Genomic DNA, 22139 nt, shown 5'->3' with positions numbered 1-22139 from the left:
CTCTAAAAATCAATGGAAAAATATCCTCAGGTTAGGATTAACAAAACAAAACAAAAAAAGAAACAAAAAGAACCTATATGCCTTATATGCTCACATCACATTTTGTTGAAAAGTCTGAGTTCCTTAAGGGTAGAAATAGATTTTTATTATGTTATATGTAATTCCTATGTTTACTTAAAATGTACAGGGGAGCTCAATAAATATAAATTAATAAATGATGACCATCAACCCAAGCAAATGCTTAACTGCAAAAGAGAGTAATGAAGACTAAACACCAGCTTCCATTAGGACTGCCACACACACACAAAAAAATAATAATAATAATGCTATTTAATTATAACAGGGGGGATTTGTATTCTTTATATTAAGGGTAAATTAATGTCTTTGAACATCAAATTCTTTTAAAGGAGCTCCAAAAAACCTAGCTCCTTAGGAAATAAGATAAATTTAGGTATAGTTTTGCAGATGTGTACAAAAGATAACTTAAGTTCCTCATTTAAGTATATAGGTAAATGCAGTCGTTATTTGTTGCTGCATAACCAATTACCCACAAATTTAACAACTTAAAATAACTATGAACACTTAAAATCTTTATTGGTCAAAAATTCAGGAGCAGCTTAGTTGGGTGGTTCTAGCTTGGCACCTGCCAAGATTTCTGAAGGCAGGACTGGGGCTGGAGGATCTGTTTCCAACGTGGCTCATTCACATGGCCGTTGTAGTGTGAACTATGTAAGGGGACTTGAGTGTCCTCATGGCATAGGAACTAGTTTAAACCAGTGCAGGCTGTTCTGTGATGCCTTTTCACACACCCTGTCAGAAGTCACACACCCATCACTTCTGCCGTTCTCTAGAAGGGAGGGGAATGAAGCTCTATCTTTTAAAGAGAGTTGTGTCAAAGAATTTATGGACGTATATTAAAACCATCACACTAAGCTCTATGGGTCATACCATGGAGAAATCATATGAGGCCGATGCAGTAAAGAAATATTACTTCCTAGACCTCATAAGGTTTTAGTTTGGCTAAGATTTTTTCTGACAGGCATTTCAGCACAAATGAAGAATTATTTTAAAATTTGGAACTTTAGAGATAAGCTAAACTTTATAACTAAGAAAACTGTAACCTAAAGTGTTTTACCTTGGTAAGGCTGCAGGCTTAGATCTGAGGTCTCTAGAAACCCAGTTTTAATCCTTTGGGGTTTATGATTGTTAGAATGTCAGATCCATATAAAATCAATGTAAAAATCTAAATTCAAGTTAACATTTTGTGTCCAACAAAGTATGTCTTATAAGGGGTACAAGTAGATAAACATACTAAAGTACTTCCACTTTAAGGAGAACAAAGAGCTTCCAAACATATAACTATAACAATTATTTGTTTATTTTATCAATTGACATATGGTTATCTTTCAAAGCAAAATTGATCACAGGTGCTCAACAGCAGCGGCTACCAGTTAGAATAGCCAATAGATAATATCTTAAATGTTTTGATTAACTAATTAAGCATTTAATGAAAGCAATTTTAATTTTCTATTTGAAATTTTGTTTATTATAAAGAAAATTTACTATTGTTGTGTGTGTGTGTTAAGTTCAAAGCCCAATGTAAATAATGCAATTGAATAAAAATATCTTTTAAGGTCTACTTCAATAAATCTTTAATTTTTAGTACTCAATGTTCCCAGAGTGAAGAATAAGTGGAAAGATACTATTTGTAAATAAAATTTTTGACCCAAATACTAAAGAAAGAGTTGGGGAATTAAAAATAGGCTTACAGAGAATGTAACACATTGACTAAATTCCTATAAAAGACACTTAAAAATAGGTCACTTCTTTCATCCGGGCCATGTGGGTTTGTTTATTGGGAGAGCCTGCAAATAACCGCCAATTTTAAAAGTCTTTCTTTCTTATCAAAAAAAAAAAAAGGATAGATAGATAGATAGATAGATAGATAATAGATATTTCAGAAAATCTTCCAGTTTTGCTGAGAACTGGATGAATTATCCCTCAGATTTAGGGTTCATGTGATAATGACTTCCTATTTTTAAGAAAAAGGCAGTGGCTAATTGGAAAGAGAAAAGGGCCTCATCACAGAGGAAACATTCTTTGTCACTAAAAATGCACTGATTGCTTAGTGCTCTCACTTTGGAAAGACTTTATAATCTCTAGTTCCTTTAGTGACTATTTCCTTATTTAACATATAAATTAATAAGCCTGAATATTTAAAAATATGTAATTCTTTCCTAGTGCTACATTTTTCATTTAAGTAATTGGGATGATATCACTTGGGGGTTGGGGGGGGATTCCTGCTATATAGTAATCCTGAAAAGGGGAAAATAGCAATATTGCTTTCATATTTTTTATTTTAAACTGTGCTACCAAATATTTTATTTTGTTAATTACAGAAAATAGATCATTGGATGAAGTTGTACCCAAAACAAAAGTTAGAGTTACCCCAAGGGGAAACTAAATTCTCTCTGGACCACAGCTTACCTCTTTGACTTTCCTTTCTCAAACTTCCTTCCATTCTTCTAAAGTCCTGATGCAAACTCCTTTCCTTCCTTCTATATAATCTCTCCCTCTGTTTGGCCCCTCCTAGTATCTTTAATTCAGCCACCCCCCACTCCTGTATTTCCCCACACACACACTGTACACAGCCCCCATAGATGTGAGCATTAGTTCTTTAGTACTGAACAAAGACATTTTGTTATTTGTGGAGAGTGCTCCTCGTCCCCACCTGTTGCCAGGAGAAGTGGGCTTCTTGTGATAGCAAGAGAAAAAAAATCTTCCTGAGACTGGCATGGGAGAACGAATGGAGTTTATTTGCTTGGAGTTAAATCCCTGAGTTTCCATTTCCTGTCGTCCCACTAAGGAAGAAGTCCCATGCTGCTCTCAGCAGAGCTGGGATTAAAGCTGTTGCCCAGAGTTTTCACTCCATGTTGGGGCACATTCCAATCCAGCATCAGGATAGCTTTGTGTGTGTTCCCAGTTAGTCCATTGCCTGTGGGGTCAGCCACATGGGTGTGGAGGTAACAGGCAAATGCAAGAGAGCCACAAGAACCAAGAGCACCAAGAGAGCCACCAGCCATGAGAGAGTGAGCTCCTTTGACTGGAGGATTATATATTCCCAAATTTCGTGGACTTGCAGTGGCCCCATCTCCTCTGGCCAAGTATCTCTGTTCCCAGGTTTGACTAACAGGCACCTTCCCTTCTCACCCAGACTTTACTGTGCATGCGTCCATCTCCTCTTTGTTGGAGCCCTTCCCCAGTGATTTGCAGGGAAGGGACGGGTGGTCCCCCGTGGAGTGTGAAATTGCAGCTTCCTGGTGAAGCTGCCCTGATGGCCATGCTTATAATGCCTGGCCTTCCCTTTGCTTCTTTTCTACAATTAATAATTAGCTAATTACAACAGTAACCATTTCATCCCTGTCGTTTCTCCTAGAACTATAAAATATTGCCTTCTCTGCCTATCTCTTATATTCTACTCAGCCTTGCATGAACATTTGTTGAAAATATATTTTTAAAACATTTAGTTGATGATAAAGTCAGAATTTCATCTACATTCTAAAAGTGTATGTCAATTTCAGTTAACCATGTTCCTTCCTCCTGGAAATAAACATTCCCTCCCCCAACTTCCGATGTGAGAAAGGGCTTCCCCACACCACCAAACAATTCTCCAGTTTTGTGTCCTATAATTTAACCCAACTCTGACACTATATACCTGCCGAAAACATCAGATCCCATGTGTTAAGGGGCCAGTCCTACAAGACTGCCCTCCATCCCCCACTTCAGATGCCAATCAAAAGTTTAGGTGTCACCTGTGCTTCTGTCTGACCAGCTATCAATTAGAGATATCAAGGACCCTCCTCCTTGGGTTTGATTAACTTACTCACGGAATTCAGAGAAACAGTTTACCTACTAGATTACTAATCAACACTAATAAAAGAGAAAAATGGTAATTGGCGTACGAGCTACCCTTTTCATTGGCTAATCAGGGCTATATGCAAATTAACTGCCAACTAAGATTGGCAATTAACTGCCAACAAGATGGTGGTTAATTTGCATATGTAGGCACAATGCAGGGAGGCAAAAGGGAAAGCAGGAAGAAGCCCCCTGCCACTGACAGTGATTGGAAACCCAGGGGGGAGCTAAGAGCTGGGGGGCAGGGCAAAGGTGGCCCTGGGGCCGCCTTTGCCCTGCCCCCCAGCCATGATCGGAGAATCAGGTGCCTTTTCCACCCTGGCCAGTGATAGCAGGAAGTAGGGGTGGAGCCAGTGATGGGAGCTGGGCACGGTCGAAGCTGGCAGTCCCAGGAGCTAGGGGTCCCTTGCCTGGGCCTAAAGCGAAGCCCATGATCGTGGGGCCGCTGCAGCTGCAGGTCCCCGCTGCCGGGGCCGGACGCCTCAGCCAGAGGCATCAGGCCTGGGCAAGGGGCCGATCCTGCGATTGGAGGGTAATGGGGGTCAACGCCTGAGGGCTTCCAGTATGTGAGAGGAGGCAGGCTGGGCTGAGGGACTCCCCCCCACACACACACCCAGTGCACGAATTTCGTGCACCGGGCCCCTAGTTTATTATAAAAGGGACAAGCGGATGGAAGGAATGCTTAGGGCATGGTTTGAGGAAAGGAAATGGAGCTTCCATGCCTTCTCCAAGTAGCCAAACTTAGCAAGTTTTCATTTGTTTACTGTCAATAAGCTCTCCAAACCCCTTCCTTCTTATTTTTATGGAGGCTTCATTGCAAGGTGTGATTGATTAAATCATTGGCCAATGGCAACCAACTCAACCTCCAGCCTCTCTCTCCTCCCCCGAGGTGGAGGTAGAGGTGAGGGGAGGGGTAGGACTGAGAGTTCTAACCCTCTAATCACATGGTTGGCTCCACTGGCAACCAGCCCCCATCCTTAGGTGCTTTCCAGAAGTCACATCAGGAACATAACAAAAGACACCTTTATCACTGTCATCACTTAGGAAATTCCAAGAGTTTTAGGAGCTCTGTGCCAGGAAGGAGACTAACTATATTTTCTTATTATAAATCACAATATCACACCTTTTTTCCCTTTCTGGAGCTCCCCATAGGGTGTCAGGGGCATGGGATGGTGTAGATGAAGTTCATACAAAGTACTTCCATATAAATTATCATATAAACTGGGACACTTTTGAGAGTTAAAGGAGTTGCTAAAATTAATTGTGATTACTGCAAAAACACAAACCAAAAAATGCTACTCAAAAATTACATAACCATAATAGTTTTGTTGTTGTTGTTTTTAATATACTTTTATTGATTTCAGAGAGGAAGGGAGAGAGAGAGAGAGATAGAAACATCAATGATGAGAGAGAATCATTGAACAGCTGCCTCCTGCACACCCTCCACTGGGGATCGAGCCCACAACTTAGGTATGTGCTCTGACCAAGAAATGAACCATGATCTCTAGTTCATAGATGGATGCTCAACCACTGAGCCATGCCATTTGGGCCATTATAGTTTTCTTAAATTGATTTTTATTGTTGAAAGTATTACAGATGTCCCCATTGTTTGTGTATTTGTTTCCTACCATCATAGATTTTTATATTATATTAGAGGCCTGGTGCCTGAAAATTCATGCACGTGGGGGGAGGTCTCTCAGCCCAGCCTGAGCCCTCTCACAGTCTGGGACCCTTGGGGGATGCCCACCTGCTGGCTTAGGCCTTCTCCCCAAGAACAGATGATCTAAAAGAAATAATCATATCCTTGGGTAAGGATTTTTTAAAAAGGTAATGGTCGCATGAAAATTCACTGCTTGTGGGGCCGAGGAGACTGGGGGACTCTGGCAGCAGATGCACAGAGCAGCTGGACCCACCAGGGAATGGGCCCAGCCCCACCACGCACCTGCTGCCCCCCAACAGGGCTGAGGGAACTGGGTGCTGACATCTTGTGGCTGAGGGCATCACCATCTTGTGAAGGTGTGATGGTCAATTAGCATATTACCTCTTTATTATATGAGATGATAAACTAGAGGCTCAGTGCATGATTTCGTGCATGGGTGAGGTCCCTCTGGGTGGCCTGCAGGGATCAGGCTAAAACCCATAGTCCAATGTTGCCTGCAGCTCCTACCTGTCACTCCTACTCATCCCGGCCCCACTGTGCCTGCCATGGGCTCGTGCCAAATCAGTCTCAATTGGGAGAGGCTTGTGCTGCCGCAGCAGCACTTGCCAGCCATAAGCCCTGTGTCTGGCACCCTCCCAAGGGGAGTGGCCTGCGAGATCTGGCTGAAACCGGATCTTTGACATCCCCGTAGGGGTCCCAGATTGCGAGAGGGTGCAGGCCAGGCTGAGGGGCCCCGCCAGTGCATGATCAGGCCAGGGAGAGAACGTGGGAGGGCTCCAGGGCATGTATGGCCCATCTCACTCAGTTCCGATCAGCTGGAACCCAGCAGCAAGATAACCTACCGGTTGGAGCATCTGCCCCCTGGTGGTCAGTGCACGTCATAGCGAGCAGTTGAGCAGCCTTAGCATATTACGCTTTGATTGGTTGTTCTGTTGTTCTGCCATTTCGGCCTATTTGCACATTACCCTTTTATTATGTAGGATAATGAAACACCCTTGTACTCTATACACTCTCTAGCAGAACTGCTCCTCCAATTGTCATAGCATAGTAAGAAGCTAGGAAAATTCCAGGACAAGCAGAATAGGTAAACTAAGGCTAAAAACAGTTAAACAGCAGTTTGCAGCCACCTAGTAAATTCTATCTTCCCTAAACCAAGGACACTTAAGAGTAAATGGTTTGCACTTCTCTCTAACCAGAGGGAAAATTGTTTGAATCACCTCACCCTACTTAGGGAGACAGATAAAGAAATCCATTAAATTCCATTGGCCAACTACACCCAAGGACAGACAAATTAACAGAATAAAATCTCATTTTGGCACAGCAGCATAAAACTGATGAATATTCTATTGATCCTCCCCTAAAACCTCCCCTAGACACTCAACCTTTAACACTTCTGGAAACAAAGGTCCCTCCAGGGGAGCATGCCCGTGCCATTCCCTCCCCGCTTCTTCCCTCTAAGGGACCCCAGGAGACTTGTAACAAGGGGAGCAACAGGCAGCTGCAGCTTGTCCCGGGCTAACCCCAGAACTTGTCTCCAAGGCCCCCTTTTCTCTGACTTCTCAGTGAGCTGAAGCAGCCCAGCCTAAGCTCTCCTCTTAGTTCTTCTAGCCCTTTCCTTTTTTCACTGTCCTAAGTATATCTTTGCTGCAGCCAATGAATTCTTTCTTACTTTGCTAAACTTTGTCTCTTGCTTGAACTCTTTCCCTCAAGAAAACAAGAACTGAGGTCTGGTTGTCTCCCCAGTAATATTCTCCTTGCCCACATTTCATATGCATATTTCACATATACCTAACCCACATTTCCCTCCTGCCCTGCAGGCTCTGAGGATCCTGCTGGCTCCAGCAAGCACCAGAGCAAAACTGGCAGGTACACCAAGTGACAGGTAGGGCAGCAGTGCCAGACACTTTTGTCACCACCAGAAATCAGGAGCTAGCTGTCCCTAAGCACTTGTGGCTGAGTGTACTTCGTTAAACCAGGGAGCAGCCTGCCTGCTGTTCTTAAAAGGGAGGTGTTTTTTAGATTACATCTGGAAAGGCTTGGGAAAAAAGTCTGTTTATCACTAGTCATTACATTAAAGTGAGAACTGTTCTCAGCACATGAACCTCACACCCTACTAGACAAGACCATAGGAGCCAGAAAGACAAACCCACCCTGACTGATAGTGACACAGCTATTTGTAACTTTATGTCATGGAAAAATGAACATTACAAAACTCAGCATATTCTTACCATACAATTTGCAGTTTCACTCTTTGGTATTTACCCGAAGGAGTTGAAAATGTAAGTCACAAAAACCTGAACATGGATGTTTGTAGAAGCTTTATTCATAAGTAATTGTCAAAACCTGGCAGCAACTAAGATGTCCTTCAGTAGGTGAATAGATAAATAAACTGGTACATTCAGACAATGCAATATTATAGTCCATAAGCGTGGGTAACAGTATAAACATAGTAATAAATAATGAAAATAATAATAATAGCCCTGGTTGGTGTGGCACAGTTGGTTGGAGCATCAGCCAGTACACTGAAAGGTTGCATTTTCAATTCAGGTCAAGGCATGGTCGGGTAGGTAACCAATCGATGTTTTAGTCTCATATTGATGTCTCTCTCTCTCTCTCTCTCTCTCTCTCTCTCTCTCTCTCTCTTTCTCTCTCTCTCTCCTTTCCCCTCTCTCTAAAATCAATGAGCATGTCCTTGGGTGAAGATTTTAAAAATATAATAATCTATAATAATAAAAGCATAATGTGCTAATTAGACCGGATGTCTTCTGGACAAAGCCAGGGCTGCAAGGGAAGCCTGGGTCCCGGGTGCCAGAGGAAAGCCATTGCCAGCAGCCGGGGGAAGAAAGGCCTACTCTTGCACGAATTTCGTGCATCGGGCCTCTATTATAATAATAAAATTTTAAAATAATGAATAAAAGTATAAAGTAAATAACAATTTCTGAATCATGTATGGAATTATAGAAAATGATATAGTATAAATCTCATTAGGTGTCTGGTTAAATGTGAGTGAAGTCCCCAGTTACTCTCTACCATTCAGAGGTCACCCAAGGTTCCACAAGGACAGAAGATAAAATTGTGCATCTTCTGGTACAAGGGTCATTTCCACATATGCCCCCAGGCCCTGATGCTCCAGGATGCACACACCTGGGAGCACAGAACTCCTTTGGAAGGACCAGGATGGATAGTATCTTCTGCCTATACCCACAAGGGCACAGAACAGCCCTGCCTGGCGACAGGCTTCACGTTAAGGGTGAGGGCTGAGAATGGTGGCCTCCAAACTGGGCGACTTAAGGAAAATAGTTGACAAAAAAAATAAGAATTTTTTTTCCAAATAACAGTAAATAATTACAAATAGTTCAAAATAAATAAAGGAGGAATGAACATGAGGAAACAAGTTAATCTGACAGAGGGTGGAGGAGGAGGCAGAGACAGACAGCCTCTTCTCCTTTGCATTATTTCAGAATAAAATATGTAGTCACTTTTTTAAAAAAATATATTTTTATTGATTTCATAGAGGAAGGGAGAGGGAGAGAGAGATAGAAACATCGATGATGAGAGAGAATCCTTGATCAGCTGTCTCCTGCATATATCACACTGGGGATGGAGCCTGCAACCTGGGCATGTGCCCTGACCGGGAACTGAGCAGCGACCTCCTGGTTCATAGGACGATGCTCAACCACTGAACCACACTGCCCAGGCCATGTAGTCACGTTTTTATGTCACAATGACAGATCCAATCATAGGAATAATTTACACTTAGGGAGTTCTGGGATAAGTACGGTGTTAATCCCCTTTTGTGCAGTATTTCAATTAATCCCCAAATAGCCTTGAAATGTAGGTATCATTTCTACCTTTTTTTTTTTTTTTTTTACAGATGAGGAAACTGAGCTCAGAGAGTTCTAGAAACCTGCCAAAAGGCACAGAGCTAATTAGTGGCAGCAGGGAGCCTAGTACTTGTTCATACCCATCATTTTCCGTTTTAGCCTTCAGTCTTGAATTCACACTTAGATTCCTTATTTTTACAGCAGATCTTCTCTTTCTTTTAGTGCCACCAGAGCACTTGGTAAAAGACTGCACACGTAGTGGTTACTCAGTATGTGTCTGTTAACTAATTAACTCGAACTGGGCCCACGAGGCTGAGGATCTGAGAGCACAGCACGTAGCTGGCCGCTGAGCATTCCAGGAGGAGGGAGCAGCGTCGTTCAAGCATTTTAAAGCTAACAGTGGGGAGTGATAAACGGTGGCGGAGACAGTTGCCTTTGCAATGTCCTTCAGGTAGAGCGAGAACGAGGGTTGCACACCAGCAGAAAACTCTGACTCAGGCTAGGAAAATAAGGACATGGGCAAAATGGGGAAAACCCATTAGGAGGGATACTAGGAAGAATAAGACGACATCAAGGATAGCACCGAAGGGCAGATGAATTGCTGGTTGCCATCATCCAGCAGGAAAAATAAGCAGTCATTCTGAGGCAGTTGCTCACTGAATAAGTCACCTGCCTTAAATGTCATTTTTCCTTACATGTAATTATGTTAACGTGTACTAGGAATAATATAATCAAATGTTTAAACCCATGAATTTATGTGTTTTATTTTTATTATTTGAAGCAAGTCACGTGAAAAAAAGAAGTGTATTTATGTTTTTTTTATGTTTTGTATTTTCCCAATGGTGTATTTTTTCGTGGTAGTTTATATTTAATATTATTTTGTATGAGCTTCAGGTGTGCAGCATAGGGGTTAGACAATCATATCCTTTACAAAGTGTTCCCCCTAATATTTCCAAGTTCCCACCTAGCACCATATATAGCTATTACAGTACTATCAACTATATTCCCTATGCTGGTCTTTACATCCCCATGACTATTCTGTAACTACCAATCTGTACTTCTCAATACCCTCACCTTTTTCACCCAGTCCCCTGACCCCCCTTTGAAATGTGTTTAAATTTAATATTTTAAAAATTATTAAATAAACAGTTTCTAGATAATTCAAGTATGCAGTACACATTGTAAAGGTGGTATTCAATGCGCTATAGTTTGGGAAACAGGACTAAATAATATTAAATTCTGCCCACCAAGAAGAGCCTCTATTTTTAATGAAGGAGCGATGGCTCTCAAAGCTAGAGAAGTATTTTGTAAACCAAAAGGGATGACATCAGATTGTCAGTCAGACACGGCTTTTCAATGTACTTCTTTGTTCAAATGAAAGCAAACAGAAATCATTGACTGGCTAATAATATCGCAGACTGGAGTGATTTCAAAAGAGTCTTTAAATAAAGAGATGGAAACAAACCCATTTTCCAATGCACCTTTTTTTATGTTGTCTTTCATGTCTTCCCCCAAAAAATGTGAAGCCCCAAACCCTTCCTGCTGCCCATTGTACCCACAATGGCCTCTTGTGCCCTCATCTGAGACAAAGCTATTCCATCGCTGAGGGAGGCTTTCCTGAAATTTCTGAGGACATAATCACCCCTTTCTAAATTTCTCTGTAAGATATTTTTGTGGGAACAAAAGTGAATGTTTTTAAAGGAAAGGAATACATTACTCTGCCACTGGTTCCTGCAATTTTTAAAAAGGCAAATGGAGGAAATCTCTATAGAAAAGAACAGAATATTCCATAAACTTCTGTGTGACATCGCTAATATTTTTTAAAACATGCAAAACAAGCACTGTCTGTAAAGAGAGAAAGCACAAAATTAATGGTGGGGCTTTTTATTTTAATGTGGGATGAATCCCTTCATGGAAACTTTCAGTCTATCATAGCTGCCCATTGTTGGAAGCGGTTAGCTTTCAAAGGGCCTTTTAATGGTAGTATTCTGTGAGCCTGAATACTATATATATATATATATATATATATATATATATATATATATACACACACACACACATATATATATATATATAGATAGATAGATAGATAGATAGATAGATAGATATATATATATATAGAGAGAGAGAGAGAGAGAGAGAGAGAGAGAGAGGAGAGGAGAGAGATATAGATATATAGATATAGATGAGGAACATAGCATATTAATAAAAATAACATATTAAAGGAGAAAATCATTCTCATTTTTCACCTAAAATCATCAAAAAAGAAATTGGATGAATTAGAATGTTTCAATTGTCATTAGATTTAAAAAGATCCAGATATGACATCTATTACTTAGTTACTGTTTATGTCAGCAGCTTCTATGCAGTTAGTGTAAGGCCCTAAAAGGTGTTCGGCTGCGGCCCCCCTGTAAGTGCAGAAAGCCATCCTAGCACAGATCAAAAGAATCAACATGTGTCTCCAACATTTCCGCCAGGCATGTCAAAATCAGCATTTCCCCAGCCGTTTTTTACATCCCAAAACACAAACAGACTCGCACACAGCCTGAGCTCCCACACACAGCTTTTAAAGACCTCATTAAGAGAGAGCAAATTGTTTCCTCCCCTCTTGCTAAAAAAGCGCTTTCTCCCATGGCTTTTTAAAAAATCAGTTGTAAAACACCTTAGCAGATTAACTTAAATGAAAATCTTCACATGCGGAGAACCATTGGAGGGTCAGTATGACCATATATCAAAGGTTGTTATTCTATCATTTGACTATCATGAAGAATAATAACAAAAGACGATGAATTATTTTTTTCTCTCATTTGGAAGTTATTAGTAGATTTCCCTTTGTTCCACTGAGAAATGAGAGAAGAAAATATGAAGTTGCAGCGAACCCATATGGCCAGCAGGAAAATCCTGTTTAATTGCTTTATTGCCAGAAATGTTAAATCACTTCCTGAGGATACAGTTCAAATGAAACATGTGGCAGCTATTAACAAAGGCCCCTAATGAATTCCAAAATATGCCTTTTATGGGAGCTTTCTCATAAGCAGCAGGCATACATGTTATTTAAACTGTACATACAATTATGCATTTGGTATTTTAATTCCACAAATGTTTGATGAACACTTACTCTGCACCAGACTCTCCAGCCAGCCTGCATGGAATGTTTCTTTCTAAGCAGCAGACATAACACTGAGGAACCTCAGGACGTGGACCCCAAACCTAACCATTTCTCGTCTCAGATGTCAAAGGGGGGGGGGAAAAAAAACTTTGACCAACGCCTCCTTCCTAAAGGTTTGAGGCCCAAGAAAACCATTTCATTTTCACCTGGGTAGTCCGAATTATCTACTATATCCCTACTCCTGTTAACAGCCCATCAGTGGCGGTGTTAATTATTGTCATTTAGCATCCACTGCATGGATCTATTCTTTACCTGTTCACACATCTTCTTTAATTGGATATGAATTCCACAAAGAAGAAAACTTCTTCATTAAAGGTTGCTGTATATAGAATAATGGGAGGCATCTAATATGAATCTACAAATAGCTTTAATTAATTGAGAACCAAGTGTCAGTATTTTTTTTATATTTAATTCCTTTCGTCCCTGGGAAATCTCACAAATTCCATCAATTATTTATAAACCATATTCTAAAGAGACAATTCTACCTCAAATTCAAAGATAATTCAGCTGAGGGACATCCAGCTCATGTTAATATGTGGTTTTACTTAAAAGAGAAGTTATCAAATTCTAGGTTACATTAAGCTTTGATGTTCCTTGCTCTATCTCATAATATGGAAGTGAGCCTTGGGAGCTTAAAGAATCATGCAGAACGTGGTGCGATTTAAAATAATTGACATTGGCTCCATGAAGCATTAGCACAGGCTGTGTGGAGTCTAAAATATTTTTGCTTCATGGTGCAGCTCATCAACATTTTATTAAATATTTACTTATATGTGCTCGGTTGCATACTTTGTAATCAAATAGAATAAAATAAGGAAGGCCTATCACCGGTCAAGTTGTAATGTGGAGCAAGACACTCAATTTGCCTTATGGCCTTAGCTGTAAGAAGAGAGAGCTTACTTAGATTTTATAACTGTCTATCACAGTTATGCCTGCACAGATATTTTGTGATCTAGGGTAGTATCTTATCATGGGATCTCTTCAAACCTTTCTGCTCTTTAGTGTTTTGAAAATAGTGTCAGTGACCACAGAGGTCAGCGTGCCAGTGGTTGGGCCCTATCTCCCAGGACTGACTGTGACCTCACACAAGTTGCTTTGTTCTCCAGGACTTCATGGGATTGTTCTAAGGATTGAGTGAGGTTATGGAGTAAAAGCTCAAAACTTTGCCTTGCACATACTAAGAATGTAGTAGTAAGTATTAGTTAGCTATTCATATACTAAGGAACTTTCTCATTAAATATCCTTTATCTATCACCAACCTTGACAAGCTTGACAATGAAAGGGTTCCTGTTTTGTTTTGTTTTGTTGTTTATTGTCTTTTCACACAAAAATAAGTCAATTTAAAAGCTCTGATCTCTAGCCCAGTCTATATGACTCAATGGTTGAACCACCTATGAACCAGGAGGTCACGGTCCAATTCCCAGCCAGGGCACATGCCCAGGTTGCTGGCTCAATCCCTAGTGTGGGGTGTGCAGGAGGCAGCCGATCAGTGATTCTGTCTCATGATTGAAGTGTCTATGTCTCTCTCCCTCTCCCTTCCTCTCTAAGAGCAATAAAAATAAAACATTAAAAAATTAAATATATATGTAACATAGGATGGATTTAATGTCATTTTTAAATCCTTTTCAAAAAGACACACAGAAACAAAACACATCACCAAAACTGTAAGGAAACTTTGCTGTAAAGGGAGAAAATAGCTTCCCTGGAGAATAGAACCGGAGTTCCTCTAGAAGGGAAGAAAAAATCCGGTGACACTGCTGTAAATGAAAGAATGCTGAGGAAGATGCTTAAAGCCTACTCAGTCCTTCTGACGCCCTGCTGTCCGGGGGGATCCTCCACTCTGCCGCTCAAGCGCCTGAGAGTCTCTCCATGGCTGCGTCTTTGTCAGTGTACAGCACTGATATTAGCACCCAGGAAACAAGACATGAATGGCTATATGTAGATTGAGGTTAAGTCTCATTTACTCTCACTATACATTGACATTGCCAAAACAGAACCCCCTGGATTTTTTATCCATAGAAAGACTTTTCCCTTATTTGAAAAAGTGCATCGATCTCCAAATCCTATAAATTCCAAAAATGAGGATCTTCCCAGAAATAAATATCTCACAACAATATAGGTGTCATGATATTTGATATTTCTGGAAATGAAGATTGATGCTATTTCCTTAAGTTGATCTATAACAGAGGTGCACTGAGCTTCTCTCTCTCTCTCTCTCTCTCTCTCTCTATCTATCTCTCTCTCTCTCTCTCTCCCTCTCCCTTTCTCTCTCTCTCATACACACACACACATACATATACACATACACATACACATACACATACACATACACACACCAAAATTAGTTACCCATGTGTCTATTTTTCTTACTCCAACTGTAAGGACTTTGTTCCTTGAGAAACATCACTTGTGGATGCCTTATGTGATCAATAGCTGTCGAGTAGAAGGCGTCAAATCCCAGTGGGTCAGACAGATTTATAAAAGGTTTCCAGTACAAATTAGTATCCTCATGCTAACTGTATTTTATACATGAATAACTGAGGTGAATGGGAACCAGAAGTCCAACTTCCTAAAATATTTTAGAGTCTCCACAAACAGTAGAACTAGACATTTATACTATAAAGTCTTTTTTAAATAATGATAGTGATAGATAATATGCTGGAAATTAAACTTTTAAACCTCTCATGTCAAAGAGGTTTAGACCCATTGACCCAAAGCCCATAGTAACAAACAGAGCAGCTACCTTTCACTGAGGATCTCATATACTTTCTGGAAGCTACCACAGTCCTCTCGGCAACCCGGTGAACTAGGAGTGATCCCTGTTTCATAGGGGAAGGTTCTGGGCAGTGAAGAAAAGGACAGAGATTTGAAATGGAAGAGACCGAGTAAGCAATTTACATTTTTGGACTCCCAAAGTGGAATAAAACAAATGAACTCCAAAGATTCTACCCAAATTCAAAGAGTGTTGTAGCCTCATTTATCACCAGTGTCTTTAAGGGCAACATGGGTCTGTCTTTAGAGAAGAAAACAGCTACATGATGATTTAGAATTATCATAGATGGATCTAGTAACTTTGCTGACAGTTCCACAACTCTCATGTTTCTTTTCTTTTTAGCTTTATTGAGGTATAATCTACACTAATAAAAGAGAAAAATGGTAATTGGCGTACGACGCTACCCTTTTCATTGGCTAATCAGGGCTATATGCAAATTAACTGCCAACTAAGATTGGCAGTTAACTGACAACTAAGATTGGCAGTTAACTGCCAACAAGATGGCGGTTAATTTGCATATGTAGGCACAATGCAGGGAGGCGAAAGGGAAAGCAGGAAGAAGCCCCCTGCCACTGACAGTGATCGGAAACCCAGGGGGGAGCTAAGAGCTGGGGGGCAGGGCAAAGGTGGCCCTGGGGCCGCCTTTGCCCTGCCCCCCAGCCATGATCGGAGAATCAGGTGCCTTTTCCGCCCTGGCCAGTGATAGCAGGAAGTAGGGGTGGAGCCAGCGATGGGAGCTGGGCACGGTCGAAGCTGGCAGTCCCAGGAGCTAGGGGCCCCTTGCCTGGGCCTAAAGCGGAGCCCACGATCGTGGGGCCGCTGCCACTGCGGGTCCCCGCTGCCAGGGCAGGACGCCTAGGCCAGAGGCGTTAGGCCTGGGCAGGGGCGGAGCCTGCAACCGCGGGGAGCTGGGGGTCCCCCGCCCAGGCCTGACACCTCTGCCGGAGGCCTCAGGCCTGTTCAAGAGGCCGATCCGGTGATTGGTGATCGGAGGGTGATGAGGGTCAACTCCTCTGGCCGAGGCATCAGGCCTCGGCGGAGGGCTGGGGGTCCCCTGCCCACGCCTGATGCCTGGGCCAGAGGCGTCAGGCTTGGGCGGGGGGTGGAGCAAGTGATCAGAGGGAGATGGGGGTCCCCTGCCCAGGCATGATTCCTGGGCCAGAGGCCTCAGGCCTGGGTGGGGGTCAGAGCCAGTGATCGGGGGGAGATGGGGGTCCCCTGTCCAAGCCTGACACCTCTGGCGGAGGTGTCAGGCCTGGGCAAGGGGCCGATCAGGCAATCGGAGGGTGATGGGGGTCAACGCCTGAGGGCTCCCAGTATGTGAGACGGGGCAGGCTGGGCTGAGGGACACTCCCCCCCACACACACACCCAGTGCACGAATTTCGTGCACCGGGCCCCTATTCTATAATAATAAAAGTGTAATATGCAAATTGGCCAAACGGCCAAATAGTGGACCATCCGGAGGACCACACTATGACACCCACTGGTGCCAGGCCAGCCAAGGCAGGTGCAATGCAATTGGTCAGGGGCCTCGCCATCGCCCCACAGAGGAAAGAAAAGGCCACCGGCCAGCGGGGCAATCAATCAGGGAGCTCCAAGATTGCCCCAAAGAGGGAGACCCAGGCTACCCGACAGTGGCGCTGCGGCAGGTGGGCGGGGCCTCCCTCTGTGAGGGGGCGATCCATCGTGGAGCCCTGGCCAGGAGGGCGGGGCCTACCTTTTGGGGGCGATGGATCGCAGGGCTCCCGGACTGTGAGAGGGCGCAGGCTGGGCTGAGGGACTCCCCCCACCCGCTCCACTGGGCCTCTAGTTGACAAATAAAATTGTAAGATATTTCAAGTATACCTTGTGATGATTTTATATATGTATATGCTGTGAAAGAATTGTTTACATCGAATTAGTTAACATCCATTACCTCAGATATTTGCCCTTTTTTGAGAGTTTCACTCTTACCAAATATCAATTATATATTACAATATTATGAACTATAGTCACCATGGTTTACCTTACTTACATCCTCAGAATTTATTCATCTTACAGCTGATAGTTTATACCCTTTCAACAACCTCTCCTTATTTCTCCCCCATCCTCCCACCCTTCCAACCTCCTACCCTACCTCCACCACAGTCCCTGGTAACCACTTATGTACTCTGATTCACTTAGCATAATGCCTTCAAGGTCTATGTTATTGCAAATGGCAGGAATATTATCTTTTTCATGCCTAGATAATATTCCATTATATATCACATCCATGTCTTGGCTATTGTGAATAATGCTGCAATGAACAGAGGAGTACAGATGTCTCTTTGATTTCCTCTTTTTATTTCCTTTGAATATATACCCAGAAGTGGGATTGCTGGCTCATATAGCTTTCTGATTTTTAAAAATTTTGTAATAATATTATTTGATGGTTCTTTCTAATAATACACAATTTTGTAACTTTGGTTTTCTTTTTCAGGCTATCCCAGGTATTTCAGAGAAGGAAATGGCTGGTAAGTGGAAATATGGTTTATTTTTCTTTCTGTCTGTTTTGGAATGAAAATGCATCTTCATGTAGACATTTCATTAAAGCTGTGTGGATCTCATCAATCTTTGCACAAATATTATTGTTGAATTACTGAAAAATAAATTGTGTTGTTCAAAATGTAAAAGAATGTGGTTTTCTAATATAGCATTTCATCATACTAGAATGAGATGTGTGCATCTTGTAGCCCTACTCGTGTTTGTGGAATGAATGAGTAGCAACCACAACTTTTTTCCTTGAGGGAAAGAATGAGATGTTGTTTACCGTGCTAGAGAATGGTCTTTGGAAATTGGTTGTTAATAATTATCAGTATTTTTTAAATCTTAAGTAGCTTATTTAGTAGTCAAAGGAAAAGATGTACTTATTTAAAGCAGATGCTATACCATCAAAATTATAATTCTAAAGCAATAGGAATAATTATTTTGGAAATAATTGTAATATTTTCTGTGCTCTGTGCTATCATTATAACTATTTGACAGTATTGTGGAAAATGGATAAGGTCTGATGGAAAACATAGAATACGAAAAATTAGAGTTGAATTGGTGGGATTATGTGTTTTTTTTTAAAAATCTGTGGATCTTCCTCAATATTGTCTTACGTTTCCTGTGTAATAACAATAGGTTTTTATAAGACAGATTAAAAGTGTGCTCCCAAATGTGAAGCACATCACTTAGTTCTTAGACACTTGTGATTTTTAAGAGCCATATTGAAAGTTTATAGTATTATCTAAAAAATGGCATGACTTCAGTAGACTTTATAATGAAGCTTTGGAGTTTGTCTGATGCGATTTTTATGCAGGGGATGTTCCCTTTCTAGTTCGTGATCTTATGTTTGCGGCTAGATAGTTTTCACACAAAAGTTTTTATGGTTTGTCTCCTTCCGTGGCTTAAGTTTTCTCTTATGTTCGACTCGTCCTGATTTCTTCATGCTGATATGTTGAAAGGTAACCCTTCAGAATGGAAGGAAAATACTGAACTGGCGTCAGTTAAGAAGGAAGCTGTTTAATTTAACAATGCAGTGGTATTACATGGATTAGTAGCAAATATTGAACAAATTTAAATTACAGTCCCAGGGCTCTAATATCTTAAATAGATTGTGTTAGCTATCTAGTAAGAACACAGAAATAAATGGTGAAGTGGTCATTTGCATCACAAAGGAAACGGAATTCCCCTAAAGTCTTGCTTTATCTTTGGTTGTGACATTCTCTGTGATTCCCAAGATTAGCTGCAATTTAACCAGAGTGTAAAACAGGGCAAAGTTGTCATCTTGTGCCAGAATATCAGCAAATTCTCTCAGACCTCAAGGAGGAAATTAGAATGTAAATTCTGGGCTGGTGGGGAAGGGTAAAAAAGGATGGTCATGTCATTGCTTGAGGGGATGGGGAGCCAGAGTTCTCTTCTCCCAGGCCACTTAAATGACTTCCGATTGATAGGGAGAGCCCCTCTTTTAATCAAGCTTCTCAACTATTTTAAAGATATTTTTGTTACAACAAAGGAACTCATTAAACAGAGAATACAAATATGATGCAACCACCACTTTCTATCACAATCCTGGAAGTTTTCCTCCTCGAGAACAACAAAAACAAAGTTAACTGTCATTCTTTATTTAATATCTCTTTTGGTCATTTCTATACTGCTGGGCAACAAACGCCAAGGGTTAATAAAGGCCATTCACAGAGTTGCCACAAGACGATCTGCGAAACACAGACCCAACAGTTGACATGTATGATCTTCCCAGGTCTCAGTCACCTGGAAGCCCCATTTCGGATACTTAACCCAGGATGGGGTGATTTGAGCAGAACCCTCCTTTTACATATTAAAACATTAGCATGATTAGGATTTACTCTAGAAAAGATTTTTATTTTTATTTCTTGAGAAAGTGCTGATTTGCTTAGGAAGAAATATAGTTTAGTTTGATAATATAAATGCAAGAAAGGAATGATATTTTTTAAAAATATCAGAGAATTTGTGTCAAAATAAAGACTTATGTTTGGCTATTTAATTAATAATGGTAACAGATTTGACAGTTCAAAAGAGAATATGATTTACTCCAAAAGTTTTTAAGGACCGTAACCGTCAAAGCAATCTCATTCTTGTATTCCTAAACTCTGTTATGCCCTATTTAAAATATTAAAAACATTTGAGTGTTATAGACAAATGCGAATCTCTTTATTCCTATCTTTATGAATCTCTGTTCTTAAGCTCTGCTAGACAGAGGAATGAGGATGAAAGCAGAGGACCCACTCCATCTTCTGGGGGTTAATTGAGCTCTTAAATAGGATTAAGCTTCCTACCCACCCCTCAGGCCTGCCATTTTTTTCTGTCTTGCTGAGTGAATGTAGACTATTGTTCCTTCTTGAGAGAGCCTATTTTTAATCTGTGTGACCTCTCCTCCAAGCCAACTGGAACCAACTCCACCAGGCTTTGCGAAGCTCTAAACGAAATCATTTTGGTTACATTCCGTTCATAACTCTTGAATTGCAGTTGTATGATTGCCCCTGTGTGGACACCTTCTATTCTGGTCCACGTTCCTAGGTGAAGGAAGCCTAGTGGAATCAATGGTGCTGCTGTCTCCCACCTTGCGATGGCAAAAGACTCCGAGGGGAAACAACTTCGAAACAGCCTCCCATTCATTCATTCATTCCACAAACACTTACTGAACTACAACAGGCACTGGGCATCGTATTAGGTTCCCTTAAGAAAGCAATTATAACTAAGGCATGGTCCTTGCCCTGAAGGAATTCAAACTCTAATTGAGAATATTCTATTAGGCTAGCATCCTCCTTTTCCTCTTCCCAGTGAGCCTTCCTTAACCCAGCTGATGGAGAAAGCTTCCCAGGAAAAGAAGGAAATAAAAAATATTGTTTTCCACAAACTGTCACAATGTGCATTCTCGGGATCTGAAATAGAATACAATTCATTTGTTGTTGTTGTTTAAAAAAATCAGAATTAATCACACAAGTATCAATACATCCAACACCTAATGTTTTCAAATAACTTCTGTTACGCAACGAGGGTCTGTGTGCCCTTGATGAGTAGGCCCAATGTCATTGGTATATCTGCCAGCACATCTGCTTTCTATCTGTGTGGCCTTGAGCAAGTTACTTAACCTCCTCATTTCCTCGAGTATAAACAGAGACGCTGTCACGCTGTTGCAAGGCAACAATGCTTGGTGCAAACAGGTCCTACAAAATGGTAGCTGCGTTTTATGATAATGAGCTGAGCTTATAAATATCGTGTGGACAAGCCAAATGGAAGCTAGCTGAGTGGCTGCTCACACCAGGTGTTCGTGAGCACTTCCTCAGGGCACCGGCTAAGAGCTGAGCAGCTCTCAGTGTGAAAGAAAGAGATCGCCTTCTCCATAAACTTCTAAGGGAGTTTATCCAGATGGAGGTTCTCATAGGAGAGACAGGTTGGTCCTATTTGCCCTCTCCTGGGGAAGGCCTGTTAGGCTGAAATTCTCTCTTGTGAACAGATAATCTTTGATTGTCACCAGGATTAATCCCTGAGAAATGCCTCGCCTGTGTCCCCCTCTCCTATGGCTCCCTGAATCCCAGTCCCCGAGGTAACCAGACCCCCTCACCTCTTGCACAGGGTCCTGTCAGCACTGCCCGCTCATCAGCCCTTGTCCAGTCTCCCTGCCTCTGCTTTAACGCAGCCTCCACTTCCCACTTCACAGCAGTGTCCAGGCAGGTTTCCCTGCCTTTCTTATCACTGCATCAGTCCGTTCCCTACACTTTCATCAGTTGTCTTTGCAAATCACAACCTGATCATCTGAATTCCTGCTTCAACATGTTCTTTCTCTCCCTACAGGATAAGGACCAACTTCCCTGCTTGATATGTGTAATCTGGATGCAGTGTCATGTACTGCACTGGGTCTGTCCATGTTGCCCCTTAGACCCACCTCACCCCACCCTGCTTTCCCTCCTCTGTGCCCCGGAGGCTGAGGTCCACAAAATCAATGGGCTGCTCCCCCCGCTCCACACCTCCCCCATTCCACCAGTGAGGAGCCAGGGCAGGAGATGCAGGCGGGGGGCCAGCGTGGCCTCCTGGCTTCTCTTAGGTGACCCTTTCCACACCAGCTTCCAGGTGATGACAACCATTCTTTCCTCTTGCCCTGGTGGTTTCCCTGCAGCTTTATAAATAGTTCAAACTAAACTTCCCTCAGTTTACCCAATGTGGCATCTGTTTTCTGCTACAAGTCTCACTGGTATACCTACCAATATCTTCTCTTCTTTCTGTTTCTTTGTGTATGTTTATTCGTTTCTTTGTTT

The 22139-nt window shown here is 41.8% G+C and overlaps 1 protein-coding gene across 9 annotated transcripts in view; it reads left to right on the top strand.

Moving 5' to 3' along the window:
- Positions 1-22139, top strand: part of DLC1 (DLC1 Rho GTPase activating protein) — a 377601-nt gene that overhangs the window by 165579 nt on the left and 189883 nt on the right. For 8 of the 9 annotated variants that reach the window (XR_009451414.1, XR_009451415.1, XR_009451413.1 and 5 more), the window contains exon 5: positions 17801-17834. Coding sequence is in view for 6 of the 9 variants with exons in the window: in XM_059685536.1 (XP_059541519.1) it covers positions 17801-17834 (34 nt within the window). In the remaining 3 variants the exon portion in view is untranslated. Of the gene's footprint in view, positions 1-17800; positions 17835-20400; positions 20684-22139 lie in introns of those variants that run through there. The other variant, XM_059685548.1, reaches the window with a different exon arrangement.

Source organism: Myotis daubentonii, chromosome 2, assembly GCF_963259705.1.
Source record: "Myotis daubentonii chromosome 2, mMyoDau2.1, whole genome shotgun sequence".
Lineage (NCBI taxonomy): Eukaryota > Metazoa > Chordata > Mammalia > Chiroptera > Vespertilionidae > Myotis > Myotis daubentonii.
The sequence above is the reverse complement of the archived record's forward strand: the minus strand, read 5'-3'. Positions and strand labels throughout refer to the sequence as shown.